The 15,302-nt window shown below is 40.5% G+C and overlaps 1 protein-coding gene across 5 annotated transcripts in view; it reads right to left on the reverse strand.

Annotated features, from left to right (window-relative positions):
- Positions 1-214: 214 nt before the first annotated feature.
- The window catches only part of fmnl3 (formin-like 3), a 40,356-nt gene continuing 25,268 nt past the window's right edge, over positions 215-15,302 (reverse strand). For 2 of the 5 annotated variants that reach the window (XM_030139718.1, XM_030139714.1), the window contains 20 exons: positions 14,885-14,993; positions 14,664-14,740; positions 14,092-14,185; positions 13,125-13,199; positions 12,930-13,040; positions 11,724-11,873; positions 11,034-11,135; positions 10,476-10,821; positions 10,064-10,156; positions 9,381-9,505; positions 9,100-9,302; positions 8,724-9,027; positions 8,562-8,642; positions 8,314-8,443; positions 7,398-7,558; positions 7,107-7,208; positions 6,397-6,489; positions 6,146-6,269; positions 4,887-4,999; positions 215-2,845 (listed from right to left, as the gene is read on the reverse strand). In XM_030139718.1, coding sequence (XP_029995578.1) covers positions 4,908-4,999; positions 6,146-6,269; positions 6,397-6,489; positions 7,107-7,208; positions 7,398-7,558; positions 8,314-8,443; positions 8,562-8,642; positions 8,724-9,027; positions 9,100-9,302; positions 9,381-9,505; positions 10,064-10,156; positions 10,476-10,821; positions 11,034-11,135; positions 11,724-11,873; positions 12,930-13,040; positions 13,125-13,199; positions 14,092-14,185; positions 14,664-14,740; positions 14,885-14,993 — 2,572 coding nt within the window. In that variant the 3' untranslated portion in view covers positions 215-2,845; positions 4,887-4,907. Of the gene's footprint in view, positions 2,846-4,345; positions 4,390-4,877; positions 5,000-6,145; positions 6,270-6,396; positions 6,490-7,106; positions 7,209-7,397; positions 7,559-8,313; positions 8,444-8,561; positions 8,643-8,723; positions 9,028-9,099; positions 9,303-9,380; positions 9,506-10,063; positions 10,157-10,475; positions 10,822-11,033; positions 11,136-11,723; positions 11,874-12,929; positions 13,041-13,124; positions 13,200-14,091; positions 14,186-14,663; positions 14,741-14,884; positions 14,994-15,302 lie in introns of all 5 variants that reach the window. The other 3 variants (XM_030139717.1, XM_030139715.1, XM_030139716.1) reach the window with 3 other exon arrangements.

A 15,302-nucleotide genomic window follows, 5' to 3' on the forward strand; every position in this document is an offset into this window, starting at 1 on the left:
ACTGCACATGTACACATGGAGGACTCCGCATCGCAGGCAGTGTCTGTTCTGTTGTCTCGAAGAACTACATTCAAGTGATTGTCTTTTACCTCCTTGCACAGACTAAAGTTATATATATATATTTGCATATATATAAACCTATTAACAAAGTGTCTTGAAAATATACCCAGGAATACAAACATCAGTAACAAATAGCAGTCTGTACTTTTTAACATTTTTTTTTTTTTAGTCATTGTATAATTGACATACTTTGCGTCAGCAATGAATGAGTCAATGGCGGTGTGTGTGCGTGCTGGATGAAGATGATTGTAATAAAGTCCACATTCCAGGATGAAAAGTCTGGGATGGATATCTGTGGCCTTGGTTTAGCCTACTGCAGGACACTCTCGACAGAGCCGGATTCTGCTCTGAAACTGATCTAGAAAGTTTTATTTGGGAGTGGAAACAAGCTTCTGTGAATTTCCGGTCATCACTGAAAAGCAATCTGTGGCAAATAATTAGCTGAGAATGGTTGCATTTAGCTTTTGTTCCTTGTCTTTGATTGTAAATGTACTTTCAGGAAAGGCCAGGGAGACCGTTTGATGGTACGTACTTCTGTGGGAGATTGAACATTTTTCTTTTCTTAAATTGTATGTAATTACATGGACATGTAATTTAGGTTAAAGCTCATTGTTAAGCCAAGTCCCCAGGAAGGGGACTGATCAGCTTCCTGATAAGCATTCCTTTGTTAATTCCTTTGCCTTGCTGCTAATGCTAACCATCTGTCTTTCTGTCGGCCTGGATTTTAGTCTTTTAAGTGTTGCTCTCTGTGGCACCACGCAGCTTTTAACACTGCTTTTAACCTTGGTTATCAGCCATACCTACCATATCACTCTGCATGGTGCTTACACACACCCATCCTAGAGGAAACACTCTTGCTTTTCCCTACACTTGTTAACAGTATTCATCAATTTATTGGGATTTTTTTTTTTTTTTTGTTTTGTGTTTTTTTTTTGTTTTTTACATCTTGCTCTGTTGATTTTCACCAGAACATGGGAACTAGAACAATCATTTTTCAGTTGGAGAAATTCTTTTGGTGGCGAAAAACCCACATGGATACTTGTGGTTCTGATTGTTTTGTTATGATTATATTTCTTTTTGATATAAGAAATTAAATGGATTTTTATAGTAGAAATGTGCAGTGGCTCTGTCAGTCATTTGGAGAGATGGTGAGGAAAGGTAAGCGCTCATTACTTCGTGCTGGAGATCATCAGTAATTAACATAAACTATCCACAAAAGTGCAAAATAAAACATGAACATGTAGAAATTGCTTGTTTGGATGTTGCTTCATCAAGGAAAGACCACTTTTACCCATAGAGGAATAACAGGCTTGTAGTTACATAATTCATCTTATTTATTAAACAAAGTGTCATCTCCGAGTCAATAGAATCATATGAATCAGTTTTCTAAAAAGTAAATTTCTTGCTTGGAATGTACATTAATATAAATGTCCGCATTAACAATAGTGTCTCATACAATGTTAAGCCAAATGAAGTAGTGTAAAGTCGCTCCCTTTGTGTCTTCGGGCACAGTCTGTAAGTCTCAACACATGTTAGGAGGGAAAAGATCGCCTGTACTAGGACAGAGGCTAAAAAGCTTAAAACAAAAGGAAACATCCTTCATCCACCACCAGACCTATTGTATGGAAGTTTAACCCAACATTATCTGAGCCCTTCAACAGCAGTCCATATGGATTCTTCTTCATACATACATTTGTCACTTCCAAAGTGCCACTGAAGACGTGACAGAAAGTGTTGTCATGGTTTATCACATTCATTCTTCAACAACTTCTTGGACAAGGCACAAAGACGTAAAGACTCATGTCAGTTACGAGCTTAGAAACACCAAAAGGAAAAGTCATCTTACACATTTTCCTTTTTGCTTCAGTCCCCTAACCCTGTAGCTGCTGTGTGCCTTTAAAAGCTTGAAAATGAATTTTCAGTCTTTGCATATTTTCAGAACAGTAAAGATAATGTTATAGTACAAGGCAATAAAAATACAATCTTTTAACAAATGAAGGATTATGGCTGACTCACATGAAATAACACTGTTTACACACAAGGCACTTTTGACACAAAACATGAGACATTTGAGATATTTTGGTTTGTCTAGCTCGTCCAAAAGATGAACAGAAGGGTCCGCTCGAAGCAAAGTTTGAATTGTCATAAAGTCTTGATTCAATGCGGCTTCATGTTACGAAACAGTCCCCGAATGTCTCTTTATAATCTTGAAGCTTCTCTGTTATTTAGATGAAGTTTTCTGAGTGTTTTCAAGACAAACATCCCAGCAGCAGAGTTGGCATCTTCCCTTGGCTGCCTCCCAGCTGAAGTCCTGCAATGAACTGCATAATCTGAGGAAATTAATGGTGTTGGGAATGAGATCCACATGTTGGCAGGCCTTTGTCAGTGGAAGTGGCTTCCTGCTGCTTCATGGTCCAAAAAGCCATCCCTCATCTCGGCTCACCTGTATGAAGTCGTCCTCTGACTCCAGTTTAGCTCTCAACAGAGCAGGGAGTAAGAGACGAGTAACCCCATTGTGCTTGATGCCTTCTCGCTTAAAGTGGCTTTAAAGGGCCTCCATAAATAAATAAATTACCCGGCTAAAACAAGGGCTCTGTCCTGTCCCCTTTTTCAGTCCCCCTTTGTGATCTGCAGCCTCAGGGTTGAGATGGACCATCAGGACACAGGGAGGAGGGTTATAATCGGGGGGGAGGGGGGAGTATAAGTGACGAATAAGTGGTTTAGGGTCTCTTCCAACCGCTCCGGATCAACGCGTCAGCTCGCAGGAAAGGCTGGTTTCGGAGATCTGTGAGTAGGCATGGAGACAGGGGGACACACATGTTAGATGACCCAGAGGACAAACGTTCTCACTGTTTTTCTTCTTTTACAGAGCTAAGTATTTTAGGCCTCACTATATGTACTGAAAAATACGTTCTATATCTTTATTTTAACTATAAAGGTTAGAAAATCTGCAAGTAAACTTTGTTAATTCTGTATTAGAAATATAACACTATATTGAGGCACTCATATTGCATTGACTAGTTGCTTATTTGCATACACATTAGAGGTGTATTGGCTCTTTTTGTCAGTATAATTAACATTTTCCCCTCAATAACATCCTAAATACTGCTTATGGATAGTAAGGAATTAGAATTATTAACATGCTTTGTTCAGTACAAGCCATAGAAAGTGGAGAATAATCAATCTGTCCTAATAGTACTTAATAAATATGGTCTATTTTTTATAAAACTATCCATTTTAAAGTGAGCTCATAACTAACTCAATAGTAGTGAGAGTTATATGGACACTATAACTCTTGTATTTTTGTTACATAAGGAAAGTCCACATATATTAGGTGCTATTAAGGGAGAGATTATTCTCCAAATTATGAGGCTCATACAAAAATAAATATTAAGTAATTATTAAGATATTGAGGGAACAATTAATGACCCTGTAGTTGTTGAAGATAGCCGTGCAGAATAAAGCTTTCTAATTCCCAATAAAGAGTCAATAGGCTACTAATATGTATGCTAATAAGTAACAAGTCATAGGTAAATATGTGTACCTTAATATAAAGAGTTACCAAAATAAAGAGACACTGACACCTTCCCATAACCTTGTATTTCCACCTACAGTGCTGATGCTCAAAACTGTGAAATACAAGATTTTGGGAATTTAAAAAAATAAAAATAAAAAAAGCATCATTATTACAGTTACAAAATGGTCAACAAGCTCTAATATAGAAAGAATCGGAGGAACCTTTCAGCTCTGGAACTATATGAAAAGACACACTGTGCAATAATTCTACATATGTCTGATTGAGTGTTTCTTTTAGAGCCTGTTGACCACACAGCTGTTCAGCACACTGCAGACAACAGTTAGCAGAGACAGCACATGGCAGACACTGTTGACAGGTGAGAGGTAAATAAACAATGGACAACATGCAACATATAGGACGGGGTGGGGATGATGATGATGATGATGATGAACATAAAAGTTGCACCCTAAAACCAACGAAACCAGGTGAGTTTTTTTTTCTTAAGCAAAGGTTTTATGGAAATTTACATAAAATACATCATGTTCTGATAAAACCATCCATATAAATTATTTCTTCTTAAATAAACTGCAGTAAATTCTTTAATAATCTCTCTTTCTTATATATAGTGAAGCAGCCCTATCTTATTGCTTTTTTGTGGTTGCTTTTGTTGCATCCCAAGCGCTAGCTGAAGCAGCTGACATCACTGTAGCAGCACACAGGAGCTGGAGGGCCAAGCGGGCCGGGTTTGAGCCAGGCTACCTTCCTTACCCTGTCTTAGGAGTGGGAAATACTGTCATTAATCTTCTTTTCAGCTGGAGGGTAGAATAAACAGTGGTGGGTGAGGAAAGAACAGTCACATGTTAGCAGGAAAACCAACACCAAACAAGTTAGTCTCATGGAACAAGGCACTGCTGATGAAACTAGTAAATTAGCCAAACCTCTTCATGTTATGACTGTGGAACAAAAAGACAAGGCTGTCAAGAATTCTGCCTTTAAAATGAGTCATGCATGATGTTTCCACTTCATAATTTGATCACAGTCATGTTTGGTCATACTCTACATATTTTCCACACGTAAAAATATGTTGAGATTCCGAACATCTTTCTTGTTTTTCAGGCAAAAGAGGTTTGGCTGACTCCTATCTCCAGATGTCTGATAGGAGGATTCTGAAGTAAAAACACAAATAACCAATGACGGCCCAAGTTAGTTCAGAGTAAGTTGTTGGATGAGGGTGGGGTAAGGTGGGGTGACAGGGATCATGCTGCATGCACAGTGGGGTCAGGAAGCATACGGGTGACACCTGGACAACCTTGGCATTAAGGGGGGAGGGCTAGCAGTTGGCGTCGTCACAGAGGTTGGCTTCACAGAAGAACCGTGAGCCGCGTTTAGCAGTGCGGGCTGTGAAGGGCACGCTCTTCAGTACTGGGGGAGGAGGGGGAGGGAGAGAAAACATGTCACACTGGAAACACTGCATTTATGGGGGGATGAGGGGGGACACTGCTCCACCTTCATATTTCACTCACAAGACTGAGATGAACCTGAGAAAACTGTTCCAACTACCTGAATAACCTGTTAAATACGCTGTGTTGGGAAGGTAACTTATGCTATGTAATAGGTTACCCTATTAAATACATAACAAATAACTATTTAAATTAATGTAAGTCTTTACCTACTGAACATTTTACTATCAAAGGGACTAAACTGGTCAGTTCAGCTGAAATCACCTAAAAAGATCCATTTAAACCAGGCAATGACATTGTTGATTCATGTTGTAACATGACTAAAGAAGCTAAAGATACAATGCAACACAGTGAACATTTACAGCTGTTATACGTAACTATAACTCCCCAACACTGTAAATCCATCAGAGTAACTTTTTTTGCTCTAATGTCTAAATCTACACAAGAGCTGAATTAAATTCTAACTCAACTCTCTGCAGAAATAGTATTTTGTGTAAATCAACCCCGTAGTACACATGAGCCTTGCTCTTAATGCAGTCTGTTAATTAGATGTTACAACACTGTCAACGGATGCACAGAAGCATTATTAACATTTCTATAAATGACACTGATGCAACATTTAGATTATTGACATTTGAAGCACTAAGTCAGAACCATTAATAACACCAGTTAGACTGTGTGTTATCCTGAGACTGGAGATACCTCTTCATCTCCCATTAAAGCCCCTTCATGCAAGAATTTCAGTATTTTTACCTGTTTAGCTGTGGATAAAAAAAAGACTAAAAATTCCCATTCTGTTGTTTTTTCTTCAAGTGAACAGGTTTTCAACAGAAAGTGGCTTTAAATAATCTAAACCTTCTGAATTACAGTGAGATCAAACTGTTTAGCTGTTTGAGACGGTACAGCTGTAGTTGCGTACTTTAACCAGACAGCACGTCATGGAATAACTAATGACTGCTGTGCTCCAGATGTGCTGGTGTCTGGACCACATAGCACAAGGTGCACTTCAGTGGAGCCGAGCAGTGAATGACTACAGTCATCCTCGGCCGGCGGCGACCAGGGCTGGTGGGACCCCCGCGGGGTCTGTGTACGGCGCTGTCCAGCCCACCTGTGATGATGTCCTCAATTGTGCCGTCTTTTCCCTCGTACACGGGCCGGTGGTCCTTGGCTTGCCGCCTGCGCAGCTCTGCGATCAGCTCCTGTTGCTGCTGCCTCTTCTTCTGAGCCTGGACCTGAACCAACAGACGAGACATTTGTACTGTTTATTGCACTTTTGGCACAGTAGAGAGTACTTTATTTAGCACCGAGTAAACATGTGATAAATTTCATTCAGCTCAGTTGCTTGCTCTTGGCTTGTACCTTGGGGTCATGTTGTTTAGCCTCCTGAGCCAGTAACTTTTCTCTCATTGCTTCTTCCTGCTTTTTCCTCTGTTCATTTTCTTCCACTGCATCCTGTTGAGAAGAGAAAAGGTGAAGAGTCAGCAACGAGAAACTGCAACACATGTAAATCATAGATAGTGTCATTTTAAGGTTAAAGAAAACAACTCAGAAGGTGAGCTCAGACATACTTTGATTGTCATAACCTTTATTAGAAACCATTTATCCTCCTGTGTACCCCTTTCACCCTCACACACAATACCTCTGTAATAGACTAGTTTTTTAAATCACACATACACACTCAAATAGACAGACACAGAAATCCTTGTTCTGCACATTTCCTTGAGCAGATCCCATAAATCCAGTCTGAGAACAATCTCAGGAAGTGTGCTGTGTGGTGGGGCAGGGCGAGGCTGTCCGAGGGTAACGGAGAGGAGGGGAGGAGTGGGGTTGAAACCAGTCTAAACACCACAGCTGCTCCTCTAGAGTCAGACCCAGCTGGCCTTTCCTGTTATTTGGCCTCGGACTACACGCCACGTCCTGTGGCACGGAGGCAGCCAAAGCTCTGCCCCGGCTCTGCTCTGAGCAAATGACAACATCCACGTCTCAAACCCAGAGAACTTCCCCATGGAGCAGGGGAGAAAAAGAAGAGGAAAACAGACACATACTAGTTCAACCCAGGGTGTCCTCACCTTGTAAGCCTTGATAAAGCGCACAAACACTGGGAAAAACACAGAGGGTGGAGTCGTCTTGGCACTCTCTCCGAAGTAGTTCACCACATTGTTGAAGGCTTCCTAGAATTGGAAAGAAGACAGTGCCAGAGTGGAAGCAATGTTTGTAAACACTGTCAGGTTTGAAGCCATGAATGGTTCAATATTAGAGCACAGTGAGCTGCAGCTGGGGTCAAGGTTTTGATTCATGTCTATTTTCACTTTTTCCAGCGGGTTCTTTGAGGTTTCAGAGGTGAGGACAGTGTTGGATACCTCTGCTGTCTTGGCGTCCTTCTGCAGCTTGTCCAACTGTGTGTCACTCGCTTGGACGAAACCTTTGAGGACTGAATGATCATGCAGACTGCACTCTCTCCGTATCAGGTCCATGCCTTTTCCCAACTCCCGCACATCCAGCAGCACATTTTCCAAAGACACTGTGAACATAATATTATATCATATTCATGGAATTGCTAACTATAAATTACATATATCTAACAAATCATTGGGGCAGACATGGCCTAGACGGTTGGAGAGTCAGCTTGTGACTGAAAGAAGAAAGAAATTGTTGGCTTATGTGCCCATGAGCAAGGCATTTAACCCTCAATTTGCTCCCCGGGTGTCTGACGTGGCAGCCCACCACTCCTAGTCTGCAGTGGGTGGTGTGTTCCTTTATGTTCAGCTAGTGATGGCTTAAAGTTAATTTGAGTGTGTGTTGCATGTAAAATATATACAAGATGTATAAGATTCTTAATTCTCTTTAAACATATGTTTTAAGTTTCCCTTTTTTTTTTTAGAAAAAAGAGAAAAGGACCCTCCCTCAATCTCCTTGATGATAAAAACTGTCAATCATATCTATTTAATGGAAATGATGACCTACAATCTCTGCTTACAACAACACAATGGTGTAAAGTATTGGAAAAAATGGGACTTTTTCATTCAATCTGTGAACAGCAAACAGTAAGTGTGTAAATGTCTGAATGTGCCTATGATCATTTCTGTTTGTTTTGTACCTTATACTAATTTTTTTTTTTTTTTTTTTTAAAGTACACACAAAAAAAAAAGAGAGAACAGAGTACTTTGTATCCATGATGTCCTGTGTAATATGTTGTGAGACTGTTCTGAATAAAAATTTTAATAAACCCCTCCCCCCAAAAAAACATATGTTTTAAGACACTTTATCCATGCTCACCTGCTGCAGCTTTATCCACAAAGTGCAGTTCATTGTAAAAATTGGCCAGCTCTGGGTACTTCTCCTTCACAATGAGGGCTATGTAGTGGAGCAGGGTCATCTTCCTGTCTGTAGACTTCGTGTCCAGCAGCTGCAGCACAAAAACAATCAGATGCAATATCCATGAAAGTACTGCAAAGATGAAGTGTGGAGCGTATTTTTGTACTGAGTCATTAAAAGTCATGAAAAATGACCAAGCAATTACTCACCAGATCAAGACTTTGTAACTTGAAACCATACACACAGCCTCTTTTGCTGCTGTTCATGTAGTTTCCCAAGGCTAGAATTATCTAAAATAAACAGGAAGGTTTAATGAATATGCACAAAGGACACTGATAATATTAGCATCCTGTGGAATAAACATCTCTTACCTCAAGCATTCTTTTCAGCTTTGGGGATGATTTCACCGAGCCAGAGGCGGCGATGATTGCATTCAACTGTGGCGTGAGCATGTTGACATTGTCTGCGAAGTTCCCAACAAAGGTGATAATGTTCATCCTCTGAGTGAGCCTCTCAATCTTGCTGAATAAAAGCATAAAACGGTCCTCCTCTGCTAGTTGGTCCAGTGGACGCCGCTCGCGCTCGTACTGACGCAGCACTTTGACTTCTGCCTCCGTGGGCAGGAAGCGCATCAGACACTCCACGAAGTCCACTGGTAAAGCCTTTAGGTCAAACCTAAGCAGACACAACCAATGTTAGGAATCTGCTCCCAGAATATGATAGGTCTGGGCTTCACAATGCACATACTTCTCTATCGCTTTGCAGATCTCTTCTGTGGTCTTGTTTGCCTTTCGTAAGGTGATGGCCAGGTTTTTGGAGCGGTTTGCATCCAGCAGAGTGACTTTGTTTACTGCCTTCTGGGCGACTTTGCTCTTTGTGCAGGAAAGATCCACAACTGGACCCTGAGCTCTGGTCTTAAACATGTCCTCAAACTTCTCCAGATCCAGCTCCTGCACAGAAATGATGACTTGGTATGAATTTTTTTGGTGAATACATTAGAAATAGGAAGATTTATGTGCTGGATGTACCTCTAGGATGCGTTCATCATCTATCTCATTGAAGACTGTGCCGTTGATCTGGTTGGGCTTCAACGCCGTCCAGTTAAACACAGGCAGACGGAACTTAGTCTTGATGGGCTTCTTTATCCTGATAGCTGTTGAACACAAAATAAATACATATTTGTTGAGTTTTTCTCTACATTAGCATCTGACTATGTGCAGAAAGATGCTTATGAGACATTTACATCTACTCTGACAGAATAGCTTTTCATATTATCATCTATTTATCACTTGAATAATTTAAACTACTACAAAAAATATGGGAGATTTGTACTTTGGCTAATTAAAGCTACTTACAGAAACTACTTTTATGGTTAGAGAATTGTATGGTTATGGTTCTCCCTCAGGCTTTATATGAACACACTGAGCAGTACTTTCCCTTTTGCACATGAGGTTAACTGAGTGGTGGCTGCTTGACGCTCAAGATAAAATACAGTAGAGAAGTGACAGTTAAAAATAAATATGCACATACAAAATGCAGCACTGTTTTTGACAGTTTTGTGTTGTAAACTACTTGAATCACTTTGCAAAAACAGCATGAATGTGGTTGAACTAGAAACACACTACAGCAAAATGTAGTTAAACTACATTTTACCCACATATATCCCCTTACTCCCTAACACTGGATGCTTGTTAAACTTGTAACTTCTTACCTGACAGACCCAGACTCAGGATAACTGAGGGAGAGGCTTCTGGTAGAGGTGGAGCGAGAGGCGGGGGTGGAGGTGGGACTGGTGCACTTGGCCCTGTAATTAAATTAAAAGGCAGCCTTGAAACATTTCTGACTGAGATACAAAAACAGCAGAGCTCTGAAAGTTGTCACTTTTTTCTCCTATGCTACAGTCTATGTGCATGCAAAGATGCACACACATAGGAAACACGCTTTGCGTTTCCTTTTCCTGTCTGGGTAGGAGAACGCTGCTGTGACCTGTCACCTGGCTTGACACGAATGAACAAAGAAGAGGAACTGAAAATAGAAGTCCAGTGAGGGTCTGTTGTTGTGTATGCTCAACTTTCACATATATGCGTCACCAGACATAATCACTCTGAGTCATGGTCTTTCACCTGCAGCAGAGGGGAGAGGAGGTGGAGGCGGCGGCGGTGGAGGAGGTGGGGGGGGTGCTTCACTGGCTGGTGGTAGACTGGTGTCTGGACCTCCTATTTCTGTTAGTGCGGCTGTAGAACCTAAAGACAGTTGTCCGATGTCTCCCAGAGGGATTCCGACAGCACCTACACCCAAAGGCTCAATGGAAATGTCTCCATCAGGCTTTTTGTGCAAACGGATCGTTCCTTGCTGTTCAAGCTCCAGCAGCCGCCTCTCAATGTTGAAGTGTCTCTGGAAGGCGGCATCCTTCTCCTTGATCATCCTCCTCAGGGTGTTGACCTGGGTGTTGGTCGACTCGTACGTCTCCTGGACAGTCACCAGGGGGTGATAAAGAGCACAACACAATGACTACACAAGCTAAAGAAACATCCTGTTTCCTGCTGACCTAATTTGCCATCACAGCAATTTAGCTAAGCATCTGAAACTGATCTTTGCTAACAACCAGGGTAAGTGAAGCCTTTCTTATGCAAGCCAGACAGGCAATATGACTCCAACACTCAACAGGATTGCCAGCTTACCCGTATTGCGTGTAGGTCCTTATCTTTCTGAAGGACCACCTTCTCCAAATCTGCTACCTTCATCATTGTTTCATTTTCGACCTCCAGCAGCTTCTCCGTCACCTGGAAGAGGAGTCAGAGAAAATAAGATGAGAGGATTGATCCACAGCATGGGCATCTTTCCTAGGTCCACTCCCTCTCTCCTATACACTGCATCATCAAAAAGAAATATGATCTTCTCGTCAGCATGACACAGCATCAGGATGATACAGCTTTTACTTTTGCATTTGGATTTTTACACAGATGGCACATGCTGCATAGGAATTCACTTGGAATTCCAAACCTCCTCCTCCTCCATCATTCCCGAACCCTGAGAGAAAAGTTTGTTATGAAATTCCTCAAATGATGTCAGGGCTGCCTACGACCTTTCCATGTGAAGAAGGCCTTTGCAAAGCAGCGTGGGATACAAAGGCAACTGCCCAGAAAGAATGAGGCAACATGAGAACAATATTAAGATTGTAACACACACATTATTTTCCAACAGTTCCCACCCTGTTATTATCCCATACCACTTGTGAAATGCAAACAGAGAGTAGAATTTAACTACCACTTTGAAACAGCTATGTAAAGCACATAGCTGGTGAACCAAAACAATCTCATCATTAAGCTCCATGAGCAGCGCAGGTGGTCCAGACAGGGTGGTGCACTTACATGAGACAGGTGCTCCTCTAGTTCCTCCACCTTCTCCAGCGCTGCATTCTTTGTCTCTGCATCCTCCAACAGACCACCCACGTCAAATACATTATCCAGGTAGGCCTGGATCTGCACTGACAGCTTGTCACTCTCCGTATGTTTAGATTTCTATAACAAAAGAATCAGAATTAGTGATACTGTACTCTTAGAGAAAATCTGCACTTGAGGATGATTTTTGAATTTGTTAAAATTGTCCTCCACTCAGAACACTTAGTGGGCTCTCATCTTTTTATTCTTCTAATCTAATCTGAGCTTCACTGTGAATAGATGCAGAATGAATTTGATGCTCCTTTCACATGTAGAGAAGGTTTAAGGCATTTACTTAGAGGCAGGAGACATCATAGTTAGGGGTGTAAGAAAATATCGGTTGTGCAATATATCGCGATATTTCATTTCACAATACAGTATCGATATTTAAAAGTACTGTATCAATATTTTTAGGTATTTATTCAAATACAGATATTGCGGAGGTTCATTTTTGTTTTTTGTTTTTCTTTATTGTTTATATTTCATTTATTATTATTTAACACTGTTTTATTAAATAATGGTTATTTGAAGCATCCTAAAAACACTTTTTACTGTCTGAGAGGCAGATGTTAGTTCCTTTGTTGGGATTGCACAAAAACAATGTTATGATGTTAGTTACGAACTAATAGAATATGAACATTTGAACAGGATTTTAAACTGTAATGTCTGTGAAACATAATTTAAGTTTTAACAAAGGAAAATTTTGTGATGTAGCATCAGATCCTGTTGTGATCAAATAAAAATAAAGAAGTATTTGTGCATATTTCGGGTGTAATTCAATTCTTGAAGGAAATTATCATTTTAAAAAAAGAAACAAACAAAAAAATTGCCTTTTTAATAATATCATGATATATCGTGATATATCGTATCGTGATCCTAGAATTGTGATTTGTATCGTATCACCAGATTCTTGCCAATACACACCCCTAATCATAGTACTTAACTTCTAACTTCTACAAATGGATTGTGGAAACCCAAAGAAAAACAAAAAGATCCTGTCATTTTATTGAACTCATTTGCTTTAAAATCAACATATCAGAATCATATTATGGTTTTATGAAGAGCATTTGTAGGACCTCTGATGACAATGACTGGAGAGGATCTTTAACTTTCACTTTTACCACGTTGCTCCCATACCTCCAGATAGTCATCCAGCCCCAGCTTGGTGAATTCATACTGCAGATGGACTCTGAAGTTCATGTCCTCAACTGAGTGAACCACAATGTTGATGAACTGCATGCAAGCCACCTGAGCCACAGACGCAGAGAAGTATGCATGAAATACATAGCACAACAAATACCAAGACGCAGCCAGACCTCGCACGTCTCTTACCATGAAGTCAATGTTCCCCTCTTCACCACGGAAGTACTCCATCAGTCTCTCAAAACGATGCTTCTCCTTACACACCTACAATGTAGAAGATTCATATACACACAGGATCTTAACCAAATAATACAGTGTAATTACAAAGTTAGTTACAAATCCTACAGCTTACCCTGATATTGTATTTTGTTATGATCAAATACATTCAAAGGTCAAGTATTATCCACATGAGTTAGAATTAGACCCAAACAGAACATTTTACGTACAATATTTCAACCACTTCTTTCTATGGTTATTCATGGGAAAAGAAACCAGACGAATACTAAGATAAAATATGGGGCAACAGAGGGAAAACAAAACAAATACTGTTTGTATACTACATTCTCAACATTTTTCAGCACTGTTAAAAAAAAAACATCTCCTCTAATCTTAACTGTAGATGGAAATGTGAACCTTAATTCATGGCATTAAATACAGCCGGCAGCCTTCTTTAACATTCCAGAAAACTGTCATTGTGTATTAAATACAGTTTTAAGGAATACCACAACAGAAACACCATCTTATTTTGACTAGTGGGTTGATTAGCTCTGTGTCTCTGGAGCTTTAGACTGCTGGGTAATTGTCTTGTTCCGGTGTTTAGATGACTGTGTCGGCAGAAACAGAGAGGCTAAGCAAATCTTTGTGGTCCACTGGTTCCCATCAGGGAGTTGATCCTTATCATTGTTCAAGGTTGGCTCACATCTGGTGTCTTAATGAGACTAATAACCTCAGACAGGCCACCGTAGAGTTTCACTTACACCCCCAGTGGACATGAAAAGGTCCAGATCTCCTCAACTTTCATCTCTATGCATGGGCTTTACTTTTACACATCCCACTGATGAAGGGAGTGATTGTAATATTGTAATATATATGAGTGTCTGAGTTGGGGGATTGCCTTTTTGATGGAGATTGTGAATGAAAAAGTTGCTTAAAGCACCTCTTTGAAATTGTCAAATGCTGAAAGGATGATTTCGTGACCTCCTCGGACCAGACAGACGGCAGCCAACAGTTCTAGGACCAAAGCTTTTGTCCTGGAAGTACAGGAAACCCTCATCAGAACAACACACATGGATAAAGTTCAACTGTTAAAACTAAATTTCTTGGAAAATCACTACAATTACACAAAATGTAGGTATCATGTTTCTCTCCTTTTACTGGGAATAAGTATGATTACACAGGCAATGCTTAAAAAACTAGCACAAATATCAACAATCAGGAGATGAAATCTTTAATCCAAGGTGAAATCTAAAGCATGGGCAGGTTTTTACAGCTTTTGAGGTGCTTACACTCCTAGCATTCATTATGAAGTGATCAGCCCCTGCGGTTTACCACTAATCTCCCTTTAGTAAACATTCCTTTAACAGCCTGTATATACGCCTCTGATCCCCAACTTCAGAGAGAGGCACAGCCCCATGGAGAATGGAAAGCATATCATATGAACTGGCTGCAGGGTTTCTCCTATTGTTTAACCCGGCCTAGCGTCGATGGAGAGGGGGCCTCAGTTCTTACCGTGAGTTCTTATTGTTCAAGCTGAGAGCAATTTCATTGACTGCATGTGCGTGAGACATGACCATATTGAAGCCATACTGCACAGGACAGGAGAGAGAGAACAGGATGTGGTTATAAAGACCTGTATGTAGAACCAGTAGAAAATGTATAATCCCCACATTTATAACTATGTCAAATCGTGCATTATAGAGTGTGATACTGTTGGTGTTACTGTTTGATACCTGGTAGTTCATGATGGCTCTCAGACACATGATGCACACGTGCACATCATCTTTTTGGCTCACGAGGCGGGAATTCTTGATGGTTTTGCTGTTTGTAACTGAGCCATAGCTGCAGCAGATGGAAAAGATTAATATCTGGTCGAGATGCAGTAACTACATTTAGTCTTTTATTTCCAATTAGCTACTTAATCACTGCTAATTCACTGCTTTCTGTAATTCTCTTTTCCAGCGTTCTCAGTCTAGCTGCCATTTATTTGACAGTCACACAGAAGAGCAAGAGAAAATGAGAGCACATGAGGTCTGACAGAAAAAACTCTGATGGCTTTTGAGGTTACAGATGCATCATGGGAGATGCCTGGTTTCCTTGCTGCTGTCAACAGACCGAGGCTGCTATTGTGTAACAGTATTGCAGTCATCA

The sequence above is a fragment of the Sphaeramia orbicularis genome, chromosome 7, assembly GCF_902148855.1.
Source record: "Sphaeramia orbicularis chromosome 7, fSphaOr1.1, whole genome shotgun sequence".
Taxonomy (NCBI): Eukaryota; Metazoa; Chordata; class Actinopteri; order Kurtiformes; family Apogonidae; genus Sphaeramia; species Sphaeramia orbicularis.